The following is a 25,260-nucleotide window of genomic DNA, read 5'->3' as shown; positions in this document are numbered from 1 at the left end:
CGGCCGCCGGCCTCCCGCACCCGCCCGCGCCCCTCTCACACCTTTCTCAAAGACGTAGAGCGTGACCTGAGAGGTCTTGCCCACTATGTCGGGGGGGTTTTTGACGTCACAGGTGAAAGTGCCGTTGTCGCTGTAGTCCAGGTTGTGTATGACGATGGAGCCGTCCTTCCAGCGAGGGTCCCCTACCCACTGGATGCGCTCTTTGAAGGTCCCCACCTCGTCGATGTAGGGCTGCCCCTTGGCGTAGTGGAAGATCTGTGAGGAAGGAGGGAGGCTCGCAGCTCATGGGGGTCCTGCGCTGGAGAGGGCGGTGCTGGGGAGGGGGCCCCGAGGAGACAGGCCCTAGCCGGGGTGGCAGAGACTGTCACTCACTCTGCCAACGCTGGGGCCATGGCTCAGAAAGGGTCTCCGTCCTTGGCCCAAGTTCTCTTTTGTGAGGTTCTCCGAAGCGCCCTATCCACGCTCCAACCCCAGGACCCCAGGCACTCACCGAGATGGCGTCGCGGCCCCCCTCGGGTTGGTAGCGCCAGGTGAAGGAGATGTCGTCCGAGACCCACTCACTGGACCAGAACGAGCAGTGCAGAGTCACTCGGGAGCCCACCGCGCCGTGGACCTCCCTGTCCGTGTAAACCACGATGGCCTGGGCCGGGGAGAGCACTGCAAGCACAGAGGGGTCAGACCCGCGCGTGGGCCCAGCGGGCCGGTGGAGGAGGACAGACCGGCAGATGCCGGGGCGAGGCGGGCAACGGCAGAGACAGGCGGAAACGCTAAATTCGGAGGCCCGCGTCTCGCCCGACTAAGGAATAGCCGAGCAGAGACGCGTCGCATTCAACAGGGGCGGCGGAATCAGCAGGGGCAGTTCTCCGGAAGGCTTCCAGAAGCTGCCCCTCGTCTCCAAGCCTCACTTCCCCTTTGAGTCAATATCTAACTCTTCAGCCATCCCTTAGACGCAGGCTTTACGATGTTTAAATTTATTATAACTCGTACAGCTAATACATATCTCATTCTTCTCTTAAACCATTCAAGCAACAGAGAGAGAAAGTTAAAGCCTCTTGACATCTCCCCATCCAGTTCCTTTCCTACCGGCTAGAACCACTGGTACCAGTTTAATGTGTGGTCTTTCGCTGTGAATCAAACTCAATATGAACTTAATAATCTCAAGACATGCAGGTGCTTACGAGAAATCGTTTTGTTTTGTGGAGCTTTCTTTTTTGGTACACATCGCTTATATTCTACTCTTTTTTGCTGGAGAATATATGTATCTGGAGGAGCTTTCCATGTTGACTCACAGAAATCGATCTTGTTTTTAGTATCTGCATAGTATTTCACTGTACAACAAACTCAAATTTCTTGCAGAAAAAAAACAGGGAAAAAAAAATGAAGATAACTAGAGAAGGTAAGTCTTCTCCCCTGGCCCAGCCGTCCTCACCGCTGAATCCCTGGCGGCCGTACAGCTTGCTCTCCACTGGGGGGTCAGGGATGGAAGGACCTCGTACCACACACAGGGGGAGCCGGTGCCGGACGACTCTGCAAGGGGCCTTCTGGGGTCACCCTCCACACTCCACCCCCCCCCTCTTGGTCATTCTGGCCCAGTGCCACTCCCAAGACTCACCCACACAAGGAAGCCCATTCCAGGGAGATTATGTGTGTGGGCTGGCCCTGGGTGGGGGTGACTGTAGACCCTTTTGTTCTACAGAGGGGGAACAAGCAGCCTAACAGAGACCCATTGTCTGAGCATATTGGGGGCTCACGCTCCCCCTCCCTGAATCTCCCACCTCAGCATGCAATCCCATGGACGCACTGCTGGGACCTCAGCCTTAGGGCTTCTAGGGAATCTCAGTGTCATGAGGAAGGTTATTCCCTGGGTCTACCTTCTGTGCCTCCTGCTCCGATATCAGCTGCTGCCCAGTTCTGCCCAACCATCCTGTGAGCGGACAGGTGCTGGGACAGAACCCTTCCCTATGCTCCCAGGTCCCCCCATTTCCCTCACCACATCCTTCTCCAAAACCCCATCCTTAACACTTTCTCAGGGGACCCAGAATAGTCCAGCACAGCCCAGAAGAGTCGAGGCTGGGATCTAGGACTCAGGAAACTGATAACAGAGAACACCTTGGAGACTCTGAAGTGCCCGCTCCCACGTGCCTGCTGCTTGAGGACAGTTTGGAGAAGGGAAGGAGCCATCCCAGTAACCCTGCTTGGACTTTCTTTTGCTCACCTGACATCTGCCATGGGACAAGGAAGGGGTTGGTCAACTTGTGAAGGAAGATAGCTTTAGACAGACAAAACCCTAGAATCTTATAGACCCTCCCTCTTATGCTTTTCACCCACATAAAAATCAACCCACAAAGAGAAACTGAGGCACCAGGAGACGAAGAACCTGAAAAGCTGGGGCCACAAACCAGGGCCCTCTCCTTAGACCGTAGTACCTGAGTCTCCATGGAGACCAAGGTTAGGTGCCTCTTGCACTCCTAGGGGACCAGCAGGGACCAGAACCCAGGTGTCTGGTCCTGGTCCCACCTCAGTGACGGTGCTTCCTGCAGGCCCTCGGCACGGCCCTGGGGTGTGGTATTGGTTCCCAGCCTGGTCCGGTCGGCCCCTCCTGGAAGCTCGCTAATGGCCTTCCACCTCCCTGCACGGAACACCGTTACTGCCCCCTCCAAACTCTGTTTTTCTCTGAATATAAGATCGCCTTCCTGCTCCTGCTCTGTCTCTCTCTGGTGGCGCGGGTAAAGCTGAGGACGACCTGAGCCGGGCTCCAGGCTGGGGCGACCCCACTTACCCACAGAAGAGAAGAGCAGCGCAGCCAGGACTGGGCTGGGGCTGGGCGAGGGGGCCCCAGGAGCCATAGCTGGGGCAGGCAAGGGCCCAGGCCGGCTGCGGGGCTGGGAGAGTGGGGGACAAGGAGCTGAGCGGGAGGTTCCTGGAACCTGCTTAAAATCCCCTGGGGCCTTGGTATGAGGGGGCTGTCCTGAGCGAGTAACCAATTGCAGCCTGGCATGTGCAGTTGAGAGGTGGTGGGGAGGGGGGAGCACAGGGAGCAGAAGGGGCATTGTGTCCTCCGGGTGGAGGGTGGGGAACACATACCACCCCATACACAGAGGGCTCTGTGTCTGTTGGCCTCCCCCTGCCCTGGGCTGGAATGTTGGGGGGCGGTGAGGGAGGACGGAAGGAGGGACACAAACACACTCCTCTGAGGGGTAGATGGGCAGGGGAACCTGAAGCCTGAGGCCATGCGAAGGGGTTCCTCCCCAGCCTCCTCGCCCGAGACGGCTCCCCCAGAGCCCTGTGAGCTGGAGGAAGGTTCCCCGAGAACAGTGGGGACAGAATGTCCACTGTGACCCTGACTACCATAGGCTGGGTTTCTTGAGATGACCAGGTCCTTTGGGAGCCATTTTTGCCCCCACCACCTCCCTGCATCGTGGGGGATTCTTCCCACATAGAAGCTTTTCGCCATTGGAAAATGCCCAGGGAAGAATCCCCTAAGCTTTCCCTGTCATGTGATGCTCATACTGCAGTTTAAGCCCATTTCAATTTAGAGCAAGTCAACAAACCTGTACTGAGTGTCAGCTACATGTAAAGTGTGGGTATATGGGCAATAGCGGAACAAAAATTAAGTCTCTCCTTCAAGGAGTTCAAAGTCTAGTTTAGAGAGGCAGAGAGGGGAGGCTCAGAGGACAAACTCACCAACAACCAACTAGAATGAATCATGACGCTTGCTGAACAAAGTGCTGGGAGTGCCAAGGAGGGCACGTACAGCGGCACCGTCAGGGGAATTGAGTCATGTAACAGAGATTAAAACCAAAAAGAAATTTCACCTAATAAATGAAATTCAGAGGAAAGTCATGTCTTGAAGGCAACATTGGCTATGGACCGACCTTGAAGGGTATGTGCCATTTCGAAAAGGAGAGATGGGTAGTGAAGGTGTCTAGGCAGGTGGAACAGCAAAAGCAGAGACAAAGAGGTAAGTGTCTGTGTGCGTGCGTGCGTGTGCGTAGGGCAGGTCTCTGAAGTACTGGGCATATTCGAGGCAGATCTGGTGTCATCCACACTGACTTGATTTGGAGGAACTTGAAGGGGCATCACAGGAAGAGAGTCACTACAGGAAAGTCGAGGCCGGTTTTGACTTGACGGGCCTTAAAATATGTACTAAAGAAGATGGATTTAACTTACATCATAAGAACTTCCTGGAGTCGTGTTTAAGTTAAAGATGGGAGTGTCTGTCTCTGTGGTCAGAACTGAATTTTAGGGCAAATCCGACCGGAAAATCACTCAGATCAGAGCTCTCCTGATTGCTGTCTCTTGCCCTTCCCTCCTCGGGATCATCTGGAATGATTTTGCTTTTCACAGAACCTCTCATAGCCCCATCTGGAATGTTTTCCTCATGCCCTTCCCCTTCCTTTCTCTCACCCCAAGCACTGGCTAGATCCTCCTTCTTCTTCCGGCTCATTTTTAGGATGAGCCCTGGTGATAAGGGGCTTGACTTAATATTTGGTTGGAATTTCGGTGTGATTCATTTCTATCAATGACAGGCTCTAGAGGTTAATCCGAGGGAGAGGTCACTGTTGTTCCTGCTGCGAAACCACTGAAGGCTCACCTGTAAACCCACAGCTCCTGGGACCTCCCCAGCATCTCCTTACATGCCGATCTTGGTGCTTTCCGTGATTAGCATTCAATTTGTGTTATAGAGATGCAAAATAGTGTTTTTGCTTGGTGCAGAATAACTGAATTTGTGCTATTTAAATCCTAAAAGGAATAGTACAGGAGTGCTAGATATAAAGAAGATTTGAATATTAACGTAATAAACATGTTTTACTGTAGAACGGGAGTCGTTCTGGGCAGTCTCCCTCCCCCTCCCCGCCCCCAAAGAGACTCCAGAGCTTCCGCACTGCCGTTCCTCTCTCACTTGCTTGTTTTCTCCCTTAAGTTATAAGTGCTCTGGAAGTGATGGCTGTGCTTGAGCTCCCCAAAAGTGTTCATATGCGTATGTATAAATCCAAGCGAGTTCTCCCCACCCCCAGCCAGGTTCTTCTGGCTGTGGGTGTCACCCACATCGCCCTGAAACACGAACAAGGGAGCGTTGTCTTTGGTTGGTGGGCGTCTGGCTCACGCGGCAGCTCAAGCCCCAGGATTGTGGGAACGGTGGTCCGCGAGCTTCTGTGCCCCGCGGCCCATTTCCACACTCCCAACTCGGGTCTGTTGTGTGTCTCCGTATTGGCGAAGCTTCCCGTTAGAATGCAGAGTGTCTGCGGGCCTACCAACACGTTTTCAGCGCCTGGGCGGTTTGGGGTGGGGGGGCGGGTGTAGACTGACAAGCGCTCTGTGCCACGGGTCGAATCAAAACAAGAAGGGACGCGGGGGGGTGGGGTGGTACCCGGCACCGTTTGAGCCCGCGGCATTTCTGCCGAAACCATGGCACATGCCGCTAGGAGTCAGCGGAGGGAGGCGGGGCGCAGACGATCGGACCGGACCGGACCGGACAGAAGCGACACAGCCTGCGCTCTGCAGGGGGGAACAGACTCCCGAGCCTTTAAGCGAGGCCCGCTGTCACGTGACGGAGGCCCCGCCCCCGAAGCCGGAGGGGCGGGGCCACGCGTCACTTCCGTCCCGGCCGGAACTCAAGATGGCTGCGCTCCTATTGAGGTGACTTTCGAGTAGGGCCGGGAGTCAGGGCTGGCGGCCCACTGGGGACCCGTGGTGGCCCCTGACGTCCTGCTGACGGCTGTGTACCCTGTGCCTGGGCAGGGAGAGGGCCCGTGGGTGTGGAGACCACCCCTGGACTCCTAGGGATCCCCGCCCCCGCCGCTCCGCGGCGCTCGCGGTCACTGGCCCGTTATCTCCCCCTTACCCCCTGCCGAGGGGTCGCGCGGCTCTCCTGGCCTTCTACATCCCCACCCGAAACTTCCCCCGATCACTGTCCCCTGCGCCCAGGGCCAAGCTCCGAGAAAAGAAACACAGGCCTACCTCAGAGTTACTGCGCGTTGTTTCAGACCGCCGCAGGAAGCGGCTATCGGGTGTCGCAGCAAAGCTAGTAGTAATTTCGCTGGTGGAGGGTCTTGCCTTTAATTTGCTTAAAAAAAAAAAAAAAGGCATCTGTGGAGCGCAACACGCGAGGCGCAAGAAAACGAGGTATGCCTGTGACCATAAGTTCTGCCATTTCGAGATCTTTAGGGATCGGGCCTGGTCGGGGGAGAACTTAATGGACTTTGCCTTTGCTTCTGATGCCCGCAAACGCCAGCTGCTGGCCACGAGTGGGCACTGTCCGAGTTCCTATCGCCCCGGCCCGGGGTGCAGGAGGCCTGGACCTTACCGCGCTGGCGATTAGCAGTAGCGTCCTGAGCTGTTGCTCTGCCGTCTCGAAGCAGCCCAGGGAATTCGGTTTTAGTTTCTTTTTATTTGGATGGGGGGGAGGCAGAGGAGTGGATGTCTCGGTTATTCTCTGCAGTGTCAATTCACTGTCCAGAGAATACTCTAGATTTTCTTCCATTCTGAACTGTCCACTCTAGGTTTCATTCTCTGCCCAGAGCTTTTCTAGCTTAGCGATTTTAGTGTCTTTACACACTCCTAGTACAAATCCCAGCATGGTTTTGCGCCAGCCCTATTTTTGGAAACTGTTATGGAAAGTTAGCTTTAATGCGGTTGAGATTTAATTCCTGATTTCCCCAAATATCTTCGTATTTCTCTTTCCACTTAAGTCACCAGTATAAAAATAGAAGTACTTTATTTAGGTTTTTTTTTTCCCCTGTGACAAATGATTCCTTTTGGAGTTGATATGAGGAATGGGTTATCTTAACCCTTCGTTTTTCTCCCTGCCTCTCATTTCCAAATGCATCCTTTTTTCTAAGGTGTGCCATGGGCCAGTCTTGCCAGAACTGCCTCCTTTATTCCAGTTAGTTTGGCCATAATTGAATGCTTTTGGATTTTTTGATCTATCCTATTTGGGTTGTGGTCAAGGGCTTTTGGTGGAATTAACATTTAGCTTGAAATGGTCATATAGGTTCTAAACAGTTGGTTTTAAGAGTTTCCGGATTACTGTTTAGAATCTGAGGATCATTATACCCATTAAGTGTGTTCAGACAGTATCACTTTGTGTTGGGTAGGACCGTCGCCACCAGGATTCGTCAGTGGTAATCCGAAGCTCTCGTGGCAAGGGTACTGCTCTGTCAGTTTCTCACAAGAGCTTTTATGGAAAGGCTTGAAAAATTTTGTTTCCTGATGGATTGCCAGGTCTGATTCATTTCACTGAGGGTCTTGGAACTGTTTTTCACGTGCTGATTTACCCTCAAAGGAAATTACCTTCTACGAAATTCTAGGAGCTGGTTTCTAGGAGCTGGTTCTCATAGTGTCACTAATTCCATTTATTTTGAACAAGACAAGGTTATTGATTCTATGATTGTGGATTCCTCATTTGTGAATGAACACAGGCCCACTTAAGAGAAATATTGGTTAAACATTTTTAATACTTGGCTAACTAAAAATTATTAGTTATCACAGTACTGTACGTCAGGGCTCTTGAATAGTCCTCTGTGTTTTTACTCCCTAAAGAGTTCACGGAATAGCCAGCGACAAATAAGCTGAGTAACGCAAACTTCTCGGGACGACTGGCCAAGACAGAGATAAAGAACTAAGCCAAGAACGGCTAGGTTACTACCTGACAGTGTTCATGCTGCTTAAGCACAAAGTTGCTAAGAGTCATTAATCTCTGGACATTGCTCATCATATTAAATGTTATATGTGAAACACCTCCAAAAATAAGTTTCAACTCTAAATTCATAAGACTGCTTTTTAAAATAAGCATATTCATTCACAGACCATTTTTTTGAGCCTCTTCTATGTGTCAGACATTATTATAGGTGCTTTCGATGCAAAGTATTCCAGTCCTATCCTTGAGTCAAAGTCTAGCAGAGGAGATAAATAGATTAACTATTAAGCAGCATAGTAAATGTTGATACAGAGACATGAACAAGTGATGTGGGATCCTGGCAGGCGCAGCAAGAACTGGTGACGCCGTCCAGGAGACGTTGGATGTCGAAGGACGGGACTATCAGGCTGTCAGCAGCATGCGCAGAGGCACGTGGTCACGAGTGGCCTGTGCTGTCTGGGTGTAGTGTAGCACCCAGTGTGCTGGAGTGTGGGGGCTGAGAGGAATTGTTGGGAAACAGGCCCAGAAAGTTAGGTTGGGCTGTGTGGAGAAGGGCCTTGTGTGGCCGTGGTATGAACCTTAAACTATAAGCAATGGGAATGGTCAAAGGCTTTTAGGCAGAAGCGAAATGAAATCAACTTTAATTTTTAGTAAGTTAGCTCTAGTTATATTGAATGATGGGGAAGAGAGGAGCTTGGTGCCTGGGGGATGAGTTCAGGAACTCCTGTGACGACTCCTAGTGGGAAATGCAGAGAAGGTGGACTAAAACAAGACTGGAGTTTCTAGATGCTCTTGGTAGCGTCGGGAAATGCCTTGCATGTATGGGAAGAAAAGAAGAAACCGAGGTTGACTTATGTTGTAGCTGGGGAGTGAGTTGGGAGCTAACAACCATTAATCAGAACTTTCTAATAGAAACGATTGTTCCTCACCACGTCCTTCACGCCTAGCATCTATTTTAGTGTTGCTGTTATCCCAGACGTTTATGAAACTTTTTGGCATACCGTCGGATGAAGCGTAGAGGTCGTATAAGAGAAACTCCATGTTATGGTCACATCTTATTTTGCACCCCAAATAGTTTTATTCAGTTCGATCACATAGACTTGGCTTCGCATAACTTTTTTTTCCTCCAAAAGTCAAACCCATTTGAGCAGGTGAATATTTTTTATCACCACTGAGGGTTTTCAAAACAATGTGATGCGAATTAAAGACTTTAGGGTGACCAATGAAATATTAATATCTTACACATATATGTGGTCTGTTGCAGTTTAGAGAATGCTTTCCTGTACATGTTTTCATGTAACCTTCTCAGCAAACAGTAAGGTGGGTAAGACCGACCTCGCTGAAGCTTGGGACTCACTGAGTCGCATGGCTGCGGCTTCTGCGGATCTAGAACTCATCTGGCCTTGTGACTTTGCTGTTCTGTGGACGTTACCGTTGTTGCCCCGGTCCAGAGAAGAGTTTCAGGAACAGTGTGAGCAGGGATTGCATTGCTGAGGAGACGTGCGTAATGCATTTAGAAGGGGACAGCACTCGCCAGAAATTGCAAGTTCTGGCTTGTTAAAAATAAGACAAAGTGCTATTTTCTAGCTATAACATATAACGTTCTTTTCCTGGGTGGGAAAAGAGATCTTCAGAGTTCCTGGTTTCACATGAAAGGCAAAGAGAGATACTGACTTTTTTTTTTTTTTTTTTTGAGTCAAAGGAAAGTTTAGATACTGACTTTTGTTGTATTTCTAATAAGCTTCTGGCGTCTGCGCAGCTGGTTTCCGTTGGGGCCTTGTGGAACGTTTACGTTGGTGTTTGCCTGGGAAACAATGGCACGAGACAGACAGAGTGCTGTAGATTCCAGCCCACATCTCTGGACTCCCGGCCCGCTGGGGAGCCGAGTGTCAGGACCGAGCTGGGCGTGGGGAGTGCGCGCCTGCAACTTCAGAGTCACAGTCCCTCCAATTGGTTTAGAGAGGTCTGCTCCCACTTCTCTCTTTCTGGGAGCCTGGGGTACACAATGTCTATGTTCACCTCTCGCCTCCCAGGCTAGAAAGGGAAGAGCTGATGGAAGTGTTGGTCAGATGATTCGCCTTCAGATTGTGGACCCTTCTAGTGCCCTACTGTAAAGCACAGGTTCTTGCAGTGCTTACGCATCGAATGTCCGTGGCATGAGGGACATCACGATCGTGGGTCTTAGTGAGACTCTGCGTCCCTGTGGGGCCTCATGCACGGTGAAAACACAGTAGCCTTTTGTAGAATCCGTGCATTTGAACTTTCAGTCCCAGAGCTTCACTCTGATTACTTTCTTAAATACTTTTGGGAAGATTGATATCTCAATGTGAGTAAGGGGTGTATGTCATAATACTGGGCAAGCGCCAGGTCAGTTAAATTCTCTTCAGATAGAATGTCTGGGCACATCTGAGTTTTAGACTTGAAAAGCAGCTCTGGTACTGGTGTATACATCTCAAAAATAGCAACTTTTCAGTAGAAGACTTGTGTGTCCTCTTCAAGTACCTTTCAAGACTGCGGGTAGTAGAGAACTCTTTGCAGTCCCCGATTTCTTGCACTATTATATGAGAGATGTTTTATTTGAAGTTCATCCCGGTCGTCTGGAACTTGATGGTCCTTCCTAAGGTGGGAGCTTAATATTTAGGACCCCCCTTCACAGACCCCTGTTCTTCAACCTTTGAATCCTCCATTTGCAGCAGGTGTCTGCTGAAGCCACGCTGTACACTTGGAGTTGCCAGTGGCATTTTCTGTTTTGTTTTGTTTGTTTGTTTTTCTTTTTCTTTAACTCATATCTTTTAATCATCGCCTCCTTTGAGGACTGGCTTTAAAAAGTCACTTTATTTCTCTGTTGAACATTACTGACTCTGAGTTTTTTTTTTAAATCCAGAATGTGTTTATTGGATGATTCCTCACTCATCTTGACTTAGGGCACTTTTAGTGCCACTTCCTTCTGAAGGCGTATCCTTCCGTGAGCCTTGCTTTTCCGCCTGTGGGCTGGCAGGGGACAGTGGAGCCCCCAACACGGAAAACGGCCATTTGTCATGGCCGAAGCCGGTGGCAGTTTTGTAGCCTCCTGGGCGTTTCACATCCACGAAGTAGGAACTGGGGCTCTGCACCAGGCGCGCCCTCTGATGCTTCGTCCCCTCCTCCTCTGGGGAGAGTGCAGGAGGCCCTTGGCGAGCTGCGTGTTCTCGTGGGGCTGGTGCCGCCCGTAGGCCCACTCTGACTGTTCTTACCGTGTATTACTTGTGTTCAGCCAAAACCTTATTTTGCATTTGTAGGTAGTATTTGTGATTATCCTCAAGTTATTTAAAGATGTGGCTTTCCAACTAGAAAATAGCCTTAAGAGAAGTGTCATTGTTTCCATCCTATTCTAAATCCCTTGCCCCCAAGTCTAATACAGTGCAAAAATAGAGAACTGGTGTCTAAATGTATACTGACTCTTGATTCTCTTGTTTTGCAGACATGTTGGCCGTCATTGCCTGCGTGCCCACCTTAGTCCTCGGCTCTCTATCAGGAAGTAAGTCTCTAAATCTGGGGAGATAATTATTAACATTTGTTTTCCCCAGGGAAAAGCAGTAGGTTGTTGGCTTAGATTTTGGGGCTGTGCATGAAAGCGAGTAGTTGTAGACGTTTGGCTGAAAAGAGAATAATTGCGGTCACTCTTTTTCTTATCTGGTAGTGGAAGAAGAAAGAGAAAGAATATTTCTTTGCTCTTTTTTTAATTTCTCCTCACTCTCAGCTTCTCTGCTATATTTATTTTACTTCATTGATTTACTCCAGTTCTTGATTCCTTTCTTGAGGTCTAATTTTCTTCTTTTTTATCTGTTTAGTCTTTCTTCCTTTAATGCTTTTTTTCTTGTAGCCTTTAATTTGGGGCAGCTCTTAGGAATTAGTCTTTAATTATATTCCTTCCTGCCATAGTCATTTCTAGTCTGTTGACTTCAACAATTGCCTCTGTGTTATTTTTTTTTTTAAGCCCATAGCACCGGGTCTTCCTAGGTGGTCTCCCATCCAGGTACTAACCAGGCCCGACCCTGCTTAGCTTCCGAGATGAGATGGGATCGGGTGTGTTCACGGTGGCATGGCCGTAGACTCTGTTATTTTTTTAAACTTTTCATTTTGGAAATATTTATATTTTCAGGAAAGTCGGAAGAACGATACAATGAAGTTCTGTACACCTTTCACCTAGATTCATCAATTAATATTTTACTTCGTTTACTTATCACTCTATATATTTTAGATTGTACCATATGAAATTGGTTTTTTTGGTAGGTCTAAACTGGTCTAATACTGACAATTTAATGTGGCTCAGCGTGATATATATTAATCACTGTTATTATTTTCTTTGAATTCTTTGAGATTAAGTTGCAGACATCATGACACTTTACTTCTAAATAAATACTCCTAAGAACAAGAACATTATCTTATAAAACAGTATAATTATGCAAATGCAGTTATCAAAGTCAGGAAATTTAACATCGATATTCTTTTATCTGATATATAGGCAATTTTCAGATTTCCTATGTGTCCCAGATAATGTACTTTATAGAAATAAGGTCTGCCTGTTCCCCATCCAGCATTTGACTAGGCTCACATATTGCATTTAGTTGTCATATTTCTTTAGTGTCCTTCAACCTGGAACTGTGTCTTGACCTTTGTTCATCTTTTATGACATTGATATTTTTGGAGAATACTGGCCAGGTGTTTTGTAGAGTGTCTCTCGAGTTGGGTTTGTCCGATTGTTTGCCAGTGATTAGATTCAGGTCATCCATTTTTGGCAGGAGTAATATGTGAATGGCGTACACTCATGTACATTGTGTGAGGGACATATGATGCCATTTGTCCCATTATCAATGATTTTAACTTTGATCATCTCAAGAAGGAAATGTCTGCTAGTTTTTTTTTTTTTTTTTCCATTACGAAGTTAGTTTTTTTCCTCTTGGAATTAATAAGTAATCTGTGGAGAGAGATGTTTTTGGGGGGTACATATAAATTCAACCTAGTCCAGTGACAAGAGAAACCAAGAAACTATTCAGAGGTACTGAGCTGAATCCAGTTCTTGATTTTTGAGAACCTGAAAGAGAGTCTTGATGAGCCAGACGAGAGCAGGTGGTAAGGTATGAGGTAGCATGCAGGGCCTGTGAAAAGGGGAATCCACTCATGGAAATGGTTTTGAGACATTGTACTTGCACTAATGCCCACTAGGAGAGAAGTTGAGCTTCCGTTGGTGGGCCTGTGCTTGGGGGATTGGAAGGAAGAGTTACCCTCTGCTGTGACCTCATTTGTTGATTGAGGTTATAAATAGCTGAGTCAGACTGAGCAGAAAGCCGAGGAGCGTGGTGAACATGTTTCCCTTATACAGCGTGTTCATCCAGCCCAGCTTACATTTTCTTATTTTAACTTTTTGTTGTATAAAAACAAGTTTACTTTTAATGACTGTAAAACCTTCTGGTTTATTTTAGTGCCGTTCCTCTGGGAACCACAGCCAAGGAAGAGATGGAGAAGTTCTGGAATAAGAACACTGATTCAAACCGCCCTTTGTCTCCTCATATCACCATCTACAGGTAAGGGCTCTGGGACCAGGGAACCTAGGAGTGGTGGCTGAGAGGCCTGAAGATTGGCCCGTAGCCTCCCTGGTCATTTGCCTCAGGCTCCCTTGTGTGAGACTAAATTCTGTCTTCCGGCCTTAGAAGGGTAATCTTCAAAGCTACCATTGGGAAAATTCTGGTAAGTCAAAATGCTGTTAATTTTAAAACATTATTTTGAAACAATTTCAGATTTGCACAAATGCTGCAGAATAGTGCACAGAGCTTCTGTACACGTTCATGCAGATTCCCAACTTGTTACCATGTCAGAATAACTTAAGAACGGGTTAGAAGTGATGAGGCCTGTTGCTCCCGAGTTAGCTTTCTGCTGTGTCTGTGACAAGTTTTCACACACTTGCGGCTTAAAACCACACGTTTATCATCTCCCAGTCCTGTGGGTCGATAGTCTGACACGGTCTCACTGGGCTGCGTTCTCTCCTGGGGGCGCTAGTGGAGAGTCCGCATCCTTGTCTTTGCCCGCTTCGAGAGGCTGCTCTGAATTCCTTGGCGGGTGGCCTCCTTCCTCCATCTTCAGAAACAGCAGTGATGGCTCAAGTTCGTCTCCAATGCATCGCTTTGACCCATTGTCACATTTCTTTTCTGACTCTCCTCTTCTGCCAGCCTCTTCCACTTTGAAGGGCCCTTGTAATTACATTGGACCCATCCAGATAACCCAGGGTGGTCCCCTTATCTTAAGATACAGTTGTTAGCAACCTCCCCTTCGTCTGCAGTCTTGACTCTCCTTCCCCAGTGAGGTAGAAACTCCCAGGCTCCCGGGATTAAAATGCGCTCATCTTTAGGACGGTCGTTATCTTTCCCACCACAATCTCTTCATACTCGAGTGTGTGTTTCCTAAATTGAAGGACTTGCCTTAGTATAGCTGTCACAGTCAATAAATTAACATTGATCCAATGTTACCTTCTCATCCTCAGATCCCACTCAGATTTTGCCAGCTGTCCCAATAATGTCCTTGACAAGTCCAAGACCCCCCAGGATCAAGTGTTGCATTTAGTGGTGTCTCTTGTCTCCTTCAGGATGGAACAGCTTTTTAGCCTTTCTCTCTCTTTTATGACCTGGACATCTTTGGAACGTTGCTCAGTTTGGGTTTGTCTTATGTTCCCTTGTGGTTTAGGCATTTTCGACAGGATCCCCCCTGAAGTGATGCTGTGCTCTCTTCATGGAGTTGGGTCTGGGGGGGCATGACGATTTATCTTGTTACTGCTGGTGTAAAACTTTATCACAGGTTAAGATGTGTCTGCTGGGATGGTGTTTATCAATACCGACTGTGTGGGGAGGTGCTCTGAGACTATAAATATTCTATTTCTCATCACACTTACCCAGCAGCATCTATTGGTGGTGCTTGCCTGAAACAGCTGTTACTGTGATTGTTGCCAAGTTGTGATTTTCCTAATTCCATCATACTCTCCAGATTTATTTCTTACAGTACGATGAAGCTTCCTTTATCCGTACAAACTCAAGGATTCTTAAAAGGAAAAAACTTATTTCTTCTCTACTCATGATACCAACTCAGGGTTTCCTCTCTCCGTACTTCTGACACCAGACGTGTGGGGGTTTTTCTCACACCAACCAATTTCCAACTCCAGACACCACTGGTTCCCTTCAGTTTGGTTCTGACAGTAACTAGAAAGTAGCGCAGACCCCACAGGTGAAGAGCTCGGTTCCACAAGACTGCCCCTCACTTCGGATGGCGATGGCGTGCACCGTCCTCTTGGCACGTGGATGTTTACCAACCTGGAAGCACTCGGGACCCTGTACTTGAGGGACTCTTATGGAGGCTTCATCACATGGGCACGATTGATTATTAGACCCTCTCCCATCCCTGGAAGGAAGTCGGTGGGGCTGAAAGTTCTAAGATTCTAATCATGATTTGGTTTTTCTGATGGCCAGCTCCCATCCAGCGTCACTTCATTAGATCAAAGGACACTCTTACCACCCTGGCAGTTCCTGTGGATTTAGGAACTGTGTGTCAGGAACCAGGGTCAAAGACTGAATATGAGAACAAAAAATGCTCCTAGCACCCTTATCACTCCAGAGATGAGAAGGGGTTTAGGAGCTCTGTGTCAGAAACCGGAACCAGAAAGAGAGGTGGAGGTAAATAGATTTTTTATTATTTTGTCCAAAGGGTTACACTGTATAACCCTCATCTCTTCTCATCTTCGGGTTGTCGCAGACTCGGCTTGTGGGAGTTCTTCAAGATGGCTCCTGTGAAATCAAGGTCTGGGTGCTGAATGTGCTCACTGCCGCAGTATGTCATTGCTTCTAGAAGCCCTTTCAGTAGGAGGAGCTTGGATGTGCGTGTACGCAGACACACACGGGCACACACGTATGCGTTCACCTGTTATCTGTTGTCCTCAGAAGTAGCATTGATAGCTGTTATGCTGGTGTCTTCTGCCAAACACCCCATAGATCTGCTTCTTTTTAGTGACCCAGTGAAGCATCTTGAGCTCTGCTACCCTCTTGGGTTCCTGCTAGGGAGGCTGGCCATTTTTTAACCACCTCCACAAATACCACAACCCTTCAGTTTTTTTCTGAGCTAGATTCCAGAAATAATTCTGATCGCAGAAACTGGGCATTCTACTAAAACAGAAGGATTCTAAGTGATCTCAATCCTTGCTACTTTTTCTTAAGAGATACAAGATTTGGGGTAGCATTAGAACGATGAAGAACTTTTCAGGGTATCCTGACTCTACGTTTAAAGTCCTGGCCTTTTTTCACAGGCCATAGAACAAATGGTAGCACGCTGGTGAGGTGAGCCTTTCACTGCCTGTTTATTCTTACAGTTTTGAAACTCTAGACATAATCGTGGAAAAAAAAGAAATGGCAGGGAAAATGGGGCTGTTGCCAAGGTGACATGTCTGGGAAGATGTCTGAGATATCTGGAATCATATTTTCTATGACTAACTTTTAGAGCTTTTTGGAGGAGGCATGGAAATAATGGTTAAGTTAGCAGTTTCTGAAGCACCTTTTCTCAATAAATTGAGTCGATTTATACAAGCAAAAGTTTACATAGGGATTAAGTATCAGGAGAACAAGAGTCTTTCAAAAGGTTGTTAGAAAACAGTTTTAAACTCTTAAGCATTGGAAGGGTTCTTAAATGTTAATGTGATCATCAGTCTCATTGGTTTTAAGAGTATGGCTTGGGACTTTGGGTAACCTGCTGAGCTTCTGCGGATGGTGGTGTGGGCCTGGCCAGCTGCAGATTGCCCTGTAGGCCCAGCCCAGGGCAGTGAAAGCAGCTTTACGCTGATCTGGCTGATCTGTTTTACATATGGGGTTTTTGCATTTAAAGAAAGGGTGCTGCTCAAAAAAAAAAATGTTTAAAAGCCACCATTGATTGTACCTACCAAATGAGTGAATTTCCTCTGCAATATTTTCATAAATGGTTTTCTGCCTATACTTGCACACCTCCAGTGACAACTCACTGTCACCCTTTTCCAATTTGGGAATTTCTCTTAGCAGAAAGAGCCTTATATTATTGACCTCACCGCAATGTATGTCTTCTATCCAGTGGTTCTAGTTCTCCCTTGGACTGCATAAAATAGTTCTAAGCCCAGTTTTTTCTCACAGCCATTTATTGATTTTGAATATCTTTTTATGTGCTTTTTGGCCATTTATATATCTTTGGAAAAATATGTATATTCAAGTTCTATGCTCATTTTTAAATAGGGTCATGTTTACTTTTTAAAAAATTTTTTAAATTTCATCTATCGATTGATGAATGAAGTGTGAATGAGTTTATTACATTAGTGCTGGGGAACGCAGATTTGTTGTGATGGGGACCGGGTTTGAAACTGATCTCCAAATGCTGCCTTGACTGTTCTAAAGGGAAGGCTGGTGCCACCGCCACGAAATCTTGGAAGTCCTGGTTTATGCTGCTGCTGCGTGTTCACCGTGACTGTGGCCTTTCTGTAACTTACTGCTGCAGGGAGGGTAACTTTTTTGCGTGTATGTGGTAAAACATACGTAACATAAAATCTGCCATTTTCGCCATTTTTAAGTGCAGTTGAGTGGCATTAAGTCCATTCAGATCGTCGCGTACCCATCACTACTCTCCATCTCCAGAACTTTGTCATCTTTCAAAACCGAAGCTCACCCATTAAATAGTAATTCCCAGTTCCCTCTGTCCCCAGCCCCTGGTGGCCCCCATACAACTTTCTGTCTTATGAATGGACCTTTTTAGTACCTCGTAAAGTAGAATTATGCGGCCAGGAAGCACAAAGCCTGGGGCTGAATTACTCCAAAGATCCAAAGATCCGATTGGTCACCTGTCTTGGGTTGCGTCTGGCTGGTAGAGGGGCCCTCGTCTTCTGTCCACGTGGGCCTGTCTACATTATCTCTTTGCACAGGCTGCTTGGGAGGAAAGAGAGAGGGACAGTGATTTGGAGGTCAGGCAGCGTCAGTTCTGCTGCATTCTGGCTTTCGAGGCAGTCTGTCATGAAGTCCCACCCAGGTTCAGGGGACTATGTGCTTGCCTGTTGAGGAGTGACAAGATTCTGGAAGTCATGTGGGACTGGAAATGATACTGTGGTTATTTGGAAGATGAAATCTCCCTCATCTACGCAGCACTAGGCTAACGAGGCAGGGTTTGAACCGTTTTTTGAAAATTAGGGTAACATTCGACGTGAGCGCTTTCTCTCATCACTCTATTTCCACGTCAGGGTTTCCGAAAGGTCCCCAGGCAGTATGTGTGCTTGTTGTTTGCTCCTTTGGTCACAGGACTTAACCCGTCTGGCTGGGAGCCCTCCGTGCACTCGGAATGCTAAGCGATGTCTTCCAGTTTCCCCACCTCTTTTTTCCCCACTTCTCAAATCAGTATTATTTCTGTTCTTTTCAGTCTGGTAATCATTCTCTTTGACAGATAAAACAGTTGAGCAGTCTGCTTTGTACTCTGTCATCTGTTAACATAAAACCATCCATCCCAGCTAGGCTTTCTTTCTCTGAGTACAATCTTAAAAGCTCCTTTTTGTTGTCTTTGACATTTTTTGCAAGCCTCAGCTCATTCTGGGTTTTAGTCTCCCGACTTCTCTAATCAAATTATGCCATTGTTCTCTGCTTGTCCTTTGTTATGTGTCTCCTCTTCTGCCTTTTATATTTATCCTCTTAAATCTGAATTAATCAGAGTTGGTTTCTTTGGATATTACTCCTTTCTTCCTGTGACTGTTTTCATTACATAGTTAGACTATCTTCTGGGGATTTTTTTAACCACTTGAGTTGCTTCCGTTGAGTGTTGACTGTGGTCCAGTTATGCTCAGCCTTCCTTGTCTAAGCTGACTTTCCAGGATGGAAAGACTCCTGTTCTTCCCGTCTCACTGACCAACCCCCTTGAGCTTGAGAACTGCATCCAGGTCAGCTGTGTTGGCTGTCCCGTGGAAACGCTTTGGCAAATTGGCTGTTCAGAGCATGATTTAGAAGGTGGTTTGATGACAAGTCATTTCAAAACTGCTGTGGATTAAGAAACATATACCGAATCCAGCAAAATTTGGTTTAAAAATTTGGAATAGGTGATTTGTTAAGGAATGAATGGTATGCTCAATTTGGATAGTTTGGGGTGTATAATAAGAGAGAGTTTCATGGGTACAGAGAGAACAAACTGATGGGCGCCAGATGGTAGAGAGGGTTGCGGGGTGGGAGAGAAAGGTGAAGGGGTTGAGAAGTATGAACTGCCAGTTATAAAAATAGTCACGGGGATATAAAATATGTACGGCACAGGGAACATAGTAATATTGTCATAACTATGTATGGTGCCAGGTGGGTACTAGACTAATCAGGGTGATCACTTAGTAGGTTATAAAAATGTCTGATCACTACGTTGCACCACCTGTAATTGAGTGTCGACTAAAGACAACAACAAGATAAAAAGAGGGTTGGAGGACGACCATGTGTTATGTGAAACGATGGATAAACTCATTTAGGTTTTCTCCTGTTTCAGTTGTATGGCTGGGGAAACAGAAGGACCCAGGGGAATGTATTCTCGTGATTATTTTCCAATTCTATTCACCTTTAACTGGTGTCTTTGACCCATTTGTTTCTACTTATGAGAAGAGTTTGAATTATAATCAGTTCCTCTATTCAGCTCTCTCAGTGGTACAGTCTGGTAAAGGGGAGGGAGGCTTCTTAAATAAATCAGTTTTCTTGTTTTCAAAACTAGGAAGTGGAAACAGGAACGCGAAAGCCGTTTGTTTATTTAAATAGTGCCTGTTTCCAAAGTGGTTTAATTCTCTTTGCCAAAGTGGGCTGCTCTCGACTGCGGTGTCATCTTTTCCTTTTTTAAATTGCCTTTGTGTGTTTCTTTGCAGTTGGTCTCTTCCCATGGCGATGTCCATTTGTCACCGGGGCACTGGTGTTGCCTTGAGTGCAGGTATGTATGTGTGTTTTTATGTACAGGTACACACAGGCGACACACACACACACACACAACATCTTAGAAGGCGATGTGCACTGGACCAAATGGAAGGGAGAGTTGGGTCATTGGGCCTGCAGTGACGTCGGTCCCAGCAGCTGTGATCTTTGCATTCTTGTGGCTTTCCTCCGATCTATTTTTCACACACAGCAAGAAAAATAAAGAATCTTTTGAAAATAAGTCAAATCATGTCACACTTAGAATCTTCCTATTACTGTCACATGACTGTATTTGCCTTTGCACTGAGATTAAAATTCTGATCTCCACCATGGCTGAAAACGCCTGCCTGGTCTGGCCCTTGCCTAACTTATCCCTGCCCTCCCTCCCCTTGCCCGCTCTCCTCTGGCCACACTGGTCTTCACATTCCTTGGCACAGCCATTGCACGTGTCATCCTAGATCTGCAGTGTCCACCCCCACCCCGTGCTGTGCACAGTTCACTCCTCCTCATCCTTTAGAGGTCAACAAAATTGTCCGCTTAAGAGGACTTTGTTTGCCGCCATATCTGAGGTAGTAGCTTCTATTTCTAGTTCTGTTGTTAATTTTCTGTTTCAGAGCACTATTCCTTCATAGTTCTTATTCACTGGTTGTGTCTTCCATTGTTTTTATTGCATAATTTGTAATTATTTTGTTGGGTTGGTTTTTCTAAGTCTCTTTTATTAGACCATAAACTCCGAAGAGTGAGGGCTGCATCTTTCTTACCTCGCATACCCTCTAGCACTCAGAAGGTACTTGCAAAGTCTTTGCCTGCAAAGTGAATACACCCATGTGGATCCTTTCGCTCGTGGTGGTCATTTCAGAAAGAACTGTTCATTCCTCCTCCCTGCTAGTTAATCTCTGTGATGCACTGGACATTGGTAGTGATACTAATAGCCTCTACTCACAAGGGCGGAGGAGTGTAAGGGGTAAGACACATAAATATAATGCACTCTGACAACTTTTTAACAGAGATAAGAGATCCCAGAGAGAGACCAGCTGCAGGAGTTGGAGACCTTGAAGGAAGGATAAGTCAGAAGTTCATGAAAGGGGTGGGGAAGGCCTCCCAGACAGAAAGGCCGCCTGCACAGGTGCAGGGGCGAGAGATGACCAGGATCACAGGGTGTGGTGACTGGGCCTGCGGTTTGAGAGTGGTGTCTGGCAAGGGGGCGTGTACCAGAGGACTGATTGCCACGCTGAGCAGGTGGAAGTCCATCCCGTAGACCACGGAGGCCAAAAGGTTCACATTCTCATTCTAGTATCAAGACAGGCTGGCCTTGGTGAATTGCGACAATTGTAGGGGTTTTGTGGTCCGTAGAGAAATCTAAAAAGCATGTTGAACTGAAAAAGTGTGATGACACTAGTTTGACTTTAAAGTAATATTATTGAAAAATAACTTGACAAGCAGTCCTTTAAAAGATGGAAAGTGATGGCTTGTAACACCCTTCCATTGCTTAAGTTCTGCAGGGATTAAAATACTCATGAGTTTTCCTAGTGACAGGTGGCATAAAGTCTAGGGGGCTTAGTTAAATTCCTTGAGAATGGCAGGTACCTGACGCTGGAGAGGGTGATCAGAAACAAAGTGCGGCATCGGACAAGCTGTCTCGAGGAATGCGACTGTGGATGGATCGTGCTGTTGACTCGACTGGGTGCAAGGATGGTCCCGAATGTCCCTGGCTGTCACTTGGAGCCGCTGGGCAGCTGTCATGGGCTTCCTTGGTTGTCTCCTCAGGGGTCTCTCTTTTTGGCCTGTCTGCCCTTTTGCTCCCGGGGACCTTTGAGTCTCATTTGCAACTCGTGAAGTCCCTGTGTCTGGGACCGGCGTTCATCTACACAGCCAAGTTTGCCCTCGTCTTCCCTCTCATGTATCACACCTGGAATGGCATCCGACACTTGGTAAGTGACGGGACGTGAGCTTGGACATTTTCCGGGGGAGGGGGTGGAGAGGCTGGGTTTGCGCCTTCTCTGCCTGGAGGTTAGTGCTGTTCTGAAAGTAGGTAATGCTGGGCTTTTGCTCAGGAGTCTCTGTGGGAGGGCTGAACTGGACTCCGGTGCAGTGGGCATGGCTGGGCCCTGGCGTGGGCCTGGCAGGTGCTGCGGGCTCTCATGGCGAACACTTCAGGTTTACAAGGGAGATTCTAAAGCAGAGCCCTGGAGCCAGGTCTTACGTCCGCATAGGAGGCGTGTTTGTCAGACAGATAATTAATTGGTTCCTATTGTGCCAGGCACTGTGCTAGACACAGGGGGTCCAGTGATGGGCTAGATAAACATGATTACTGCCAACCCAGAGTGACACATTTGGCTTGAGTCAAATATACTAACTTTTTTAATCTTGACATTGGGTTGCTGTAACTGTTTCGGTTTTTGTTTTGAGCTGTTGGAGGATACGGGGCCAAGTTTAACAGAAACTGGGGGCCTAGGATCCCTGATTTTAATGATTGGGTTTATGATCTTTTGGTAGCCTGAGGACTGTCGTGTTTCCTCCTACGTGACCTTGGGGTCAGTTCAGACCAGTGTCTCCTCCACCTTGTAAAGGAGACCAGCCCTCCCTCCAGCACGGAGAATGTCCTGTTCCGTGTCGCCCTCCCCCTGCTTGGCTCCCTTTCCCAGGAAGACAAGTGCGGTTCTGGTTGCTCTGGGTTCCCATTGCTCTCCACCCGAGCCATCTCTCACAGGGATGCTTTCGCCTTAATTTGACCTTTTATAACTTCCACATTGGAGCCTAGATAGAAGCACTTTCTGAATTTCAATCTGGTCTAATAGACTTAGTTTAATGGAATCTGAAGAGTGAGAGATAAATGACCCATTAAATTAAGTGTGTCTGTCAGCTGTTCCCTGGGGCAGCAGTTCAGTTTGATCCAAATGACTTTATTTCCCAGAAGGGGAGGGTCAGGGAGGGCATTTCCCTTATTGATTTCAAGTTCCACCAACAAAGCTCTGTAAGGAAAACCAGTACTCAGCTCCCTCTGTCACCTCCTAGCTCAGGAGGGACAGGGGGCACCTCGCCATAGTCTTGTTTTTGTCTCTGTATGGGGGAGGAGAAGCAAGAGGTTTTCCAGAACCTCAGAACTAAGTTAAAGCTTCTTTTAAGCCTTTAAATCTGCTTTTATTATTTTTTTTCTAGCAAGTACTGGCTCTGAGTGTGGAACAGGGTCTTCTCTGTTTTCTGACAGCGCATAGCTCTTGCCCTCTGACCTTGTAGTGGCTTGCCAGAAGACACAGTGGGGGACTGGAGATGTGTTAGGGTCTCTGCCATTGTAGAGAACGTCCCCACCCCACCGCCCCCATCACCACCACCCAGCGGGACTCAGTTCTTTGTAAAGTACTGTGTCTGTACAAGCAAAACAGCTTTCTGTGGAATCTGCTTGACCCCTAATCTGGTCTGGGTAGAAGCTACTTGGGGGCTGAGGTGGGACATCTTCTCGTCTTGATTTTTCTTCTGGGCTCTCTCTGACTTCTCTGAAGTACTGTTTCGTCAGTTTCACATTCAGAGTGTGGGTGTATGTGTGTGGGGGGCACAGTCGAGTGGAAAGTGTGGAACCTGGAGACTGGACCATTAACATAGGGGCTCCCTCAGCAACTTAGAGTACAGTGTGTTAATCCCCCTGGGGCACCAGAGTCCAGATCAGTGTTTTTAAAATTGTGGGGTTTTTTTTTTTTTTTGAAACCTATATATAATTTTGTTAATCAATGTCACCACAATAAATTTAATTTTTAAACATTGTGGTTTTTGACGCAGTGAGTAGAAAATCAATTTAGTGGGTTGCTACCAACAAGAAATGTAAATAGAATACACCATATGGAATGTAGCACACGTAGTAAGGGTAATATTGTCTATTGTTCCATGAACATTTGCTATACATATGTTAAAAAACACAATTCAGCCAAGTAAAATGGAAGAGCTAATTGGCTTTATTAAGTAATTCGTGAACCAGGCAGCATCCCACCCAGCACCCAGAAGGGCTCGGAGGGCTCGGAGGGCTTGTGCAGAAATGGAAGGTTTTTATAGGAGGGAAGTAGGGCAAGGGAGCCACTGGCAAACGAAAAGATCATTTTTGAGCCAGGACGTGTATTCTTTGGGTGAAGAGAAGAGAAGGAAGGGTTTTCATCATGCAGCTCCCCGCTTCTTTCTGTGGAGTGGGGAGGGCCCACGTGACAGATCACCTGACTGGGGCTTGGCCAGAAAATCCCAGACTGGTTAAGATTATGTTTCGGGGAGAGGTTGGAACCTCGGTTAGATCGGGTATTAAATGTAGGCTTGATTCATGGACTTCAGCACAATGACCCCATTTTGGACCTGTGGTTTTCTCTTTTTAACGTGTACATACTGGGTACTAATTAAAAAGGTATTTCTTAGTGGGGTCACAGTCAAAACAAAACTGAGCAGTCGAGTTCTAGATCCAGAGGATTCTTCTACAGCACTGGGCCTGTCCTCTGTATGGGGGAGGAGAGACCGTGTGGCCGTGTCGAAGAAGTTGTGTGTGTTGTACCCCCGATTTGGAGACTGGCAGTGTGTGAGCAGTCTTGCAGTTAAGCGTTTGGCGAGTTTGTGTGACCTTGGGAGACACTGATCTGGTGTGTCATCATGAAGGCCGTTTTTTCTGTTCGGTCCGGAAGCGCTTGTGTGTAGAGCAAGGGTGCTTCTGTCGCAGGGGCGAGTGGGTGGAGTTGGGAAGGGCGAAGGAGGCCACAGGCAAAGGAGCTCTGAGGGTCCCCAGGGCTGCGATGGCTGAAATTCTCTCTTTTTCTTTTTTCTACAGATGTGGGACCTGGGGAAGGGCCTGAAGATACCCCAGCTGTACCAGTCTGGTGTGGCTGTCCTGGTTCTCACGGTGCTGACCTCGGTGGGGCTGGCAGCCATGTGAGGAGCTGCAGCTTCCCGCATCGCCGCTCCACGTCACTGCGCTGGCCCGTCTCCTTATTGGCCATTCTGACCCCAGCCGGGGCGGAGTTCTCCCGCTCTGTCTGGGCCTTTTGTGCTTGCAGACCCGCGCTCGGTGGGTCTTGTTTCTGAGGACGGAATGATGGCGGACCCTCCCCTCTCCTGCCCCAGCGTGCGCCTGCTCTGTGCCTTCGCTCTCTCTCCATACTGGTCTTGATTTGTGCTGAGGGTCAGCTTTTGGTTCGTTCCTGAGATGGCGGAAACAATGCCCGCTCTGTGGCCTCTGCCGTGGGGACTGGGGGCGGGGCTTTGGGTGCCACTGCCTGTGGGTTGCTGGCTTAAAGGGCAGTTCTGTTCACTGGTCAGAGCCCGGGGTCTTGAGCACCCACACAGTGTGACTGGAAGAAGGGGGTTGGGGTGGAGGGGAGTTAGGCCGTCCCAGTCAGAGGGAGGTGACGGGGGCCAGTTGGCTTTTGGAGCAGGCGTTTTGGGGGAAGAGATGCAGCTTTTGATGCTATTGAGGGTTATTTCTTTCCCTTGCATTTCCAGAAAAGCAAGCTTCTTATTGTCATGTGTTCTAATCCTAATTCATGTGACATCTTTTTCTGAAACTGAATTAAAATGCTCGTTTTGTCTTTGACTCTTCTTGAAATCTAGAGCAACCCAGAGAATGGTGGCTGGGGTGGAGCCCGTGCCCATCAGACCCTTCTTAAGAGGGCGACAGTGGACTCTGCACCTGGGAAGGTGTTCAGGGACTCA

The 25,260-nt window shown here is 47.6% G+C and overlaps 2 protein-coding genes and 2 pseudogenes across 2 annotated transcripts in view; 1 reads left to right on the top strand and 3 right to left on the bottom strand.

Annotated features, from left to right (window-relative positions):
• Positions 1-7,816, bottom strand: part of MPZ (myelin protein zero) — an 8,916-nt gene extending 1,100 nt beyond the window's left edge. The window contains exons 1-4 of the mRNA XM_006907947.3: positions 5,962-7,816; positions 2,780-4,743; positions 491-657; positions 29-255 (exon numbers count right to left, since the gene is read on the bottom strand). Of these exons, the coding sequence (XP_006908009.3) occupies positions 29-255; positions 491-657; positions 2,780-3,092 (707 nt within the window). The 5' untranslated portion in view covers positions 3,093-4,743; positions 5,962-7,816. The remainder of the gene's footprint in view (positions 1-28; positions 256-490; positions 658-2,779; positions 4,744-5,961) is intronic.
• Positions 5,556-25,141, top strand: SDHC (succinate dehydrogenase complex subunit C). The gene is made up of 6 exons (XM_006907847.3): positions 5,556-5,640; positions 11,100-11,156; positions 13,102-13,203; positions 19,542-19,603; positions 21,352-21,515; positions 24,380-25,141. The coding sequence occupies exons 1-6, from the start codon at positions 5,621-5,623 to the stop codon at positions 24,482-24,484; spliced, it is 510 nt and encodes a 169-aa protein (XP_006907909.1). The 5' UTR covers positions 5,556-5,620; the 3' UTR covers positions 24,485-25,141.
• On the bottom strand, positions 9,347-10,911 carry LOC102880836 (annotated as a pseudogene).
• On the bottom strand, positions 11,614-11,732 carry LOC112476546 (annotated as a pseudogene).
• Positions 25,142-25,260: the final 119 nt, after the last annotated feature.

The sequence above is a fragment of the Pteropus alecto genome, unplaced genomic scaffold (genome assembly GCF_000325575.1).
Source record: "Pteropus alecto unplaced genomic scaffold, ASM32557v1 scaffold101, whole genome shotgun sequence".
Classification (NCBI taxonomy): Eukaryota; Metazoa; Chordata; class Mammalia; order Chiroptera; family Pteropodidae; genus Pteropus; species Pteropus alecto.
Note: the sequence above shows the minus strand (reverse complement) of the source record. Positions and strands in the feature narration are given on the sequence as shown.

Bases quoted from the DNA above. Each gene is read 5' to 3' on its own strand.
- SDHC (XM_006907847.3), top strand. From the start codon at position 5,621: ATGGCTGCGCTCCTATTGAG. The intron at 11,157-13,101 runs GTAAGTCTCTAA...GGTTTATTTTAG, and splicing joins CCTCGGCTCTCTATCAGGAA to TGCCGTTCCTCTGGGAACCA. The intron at 13,204-19,541 runs GTAAGGGCTCTG...GTTTCTTTGCAG, and splicing joins CCTCATATCACCATCTACAG to TTGGTCTCTTCCCATGGCGA.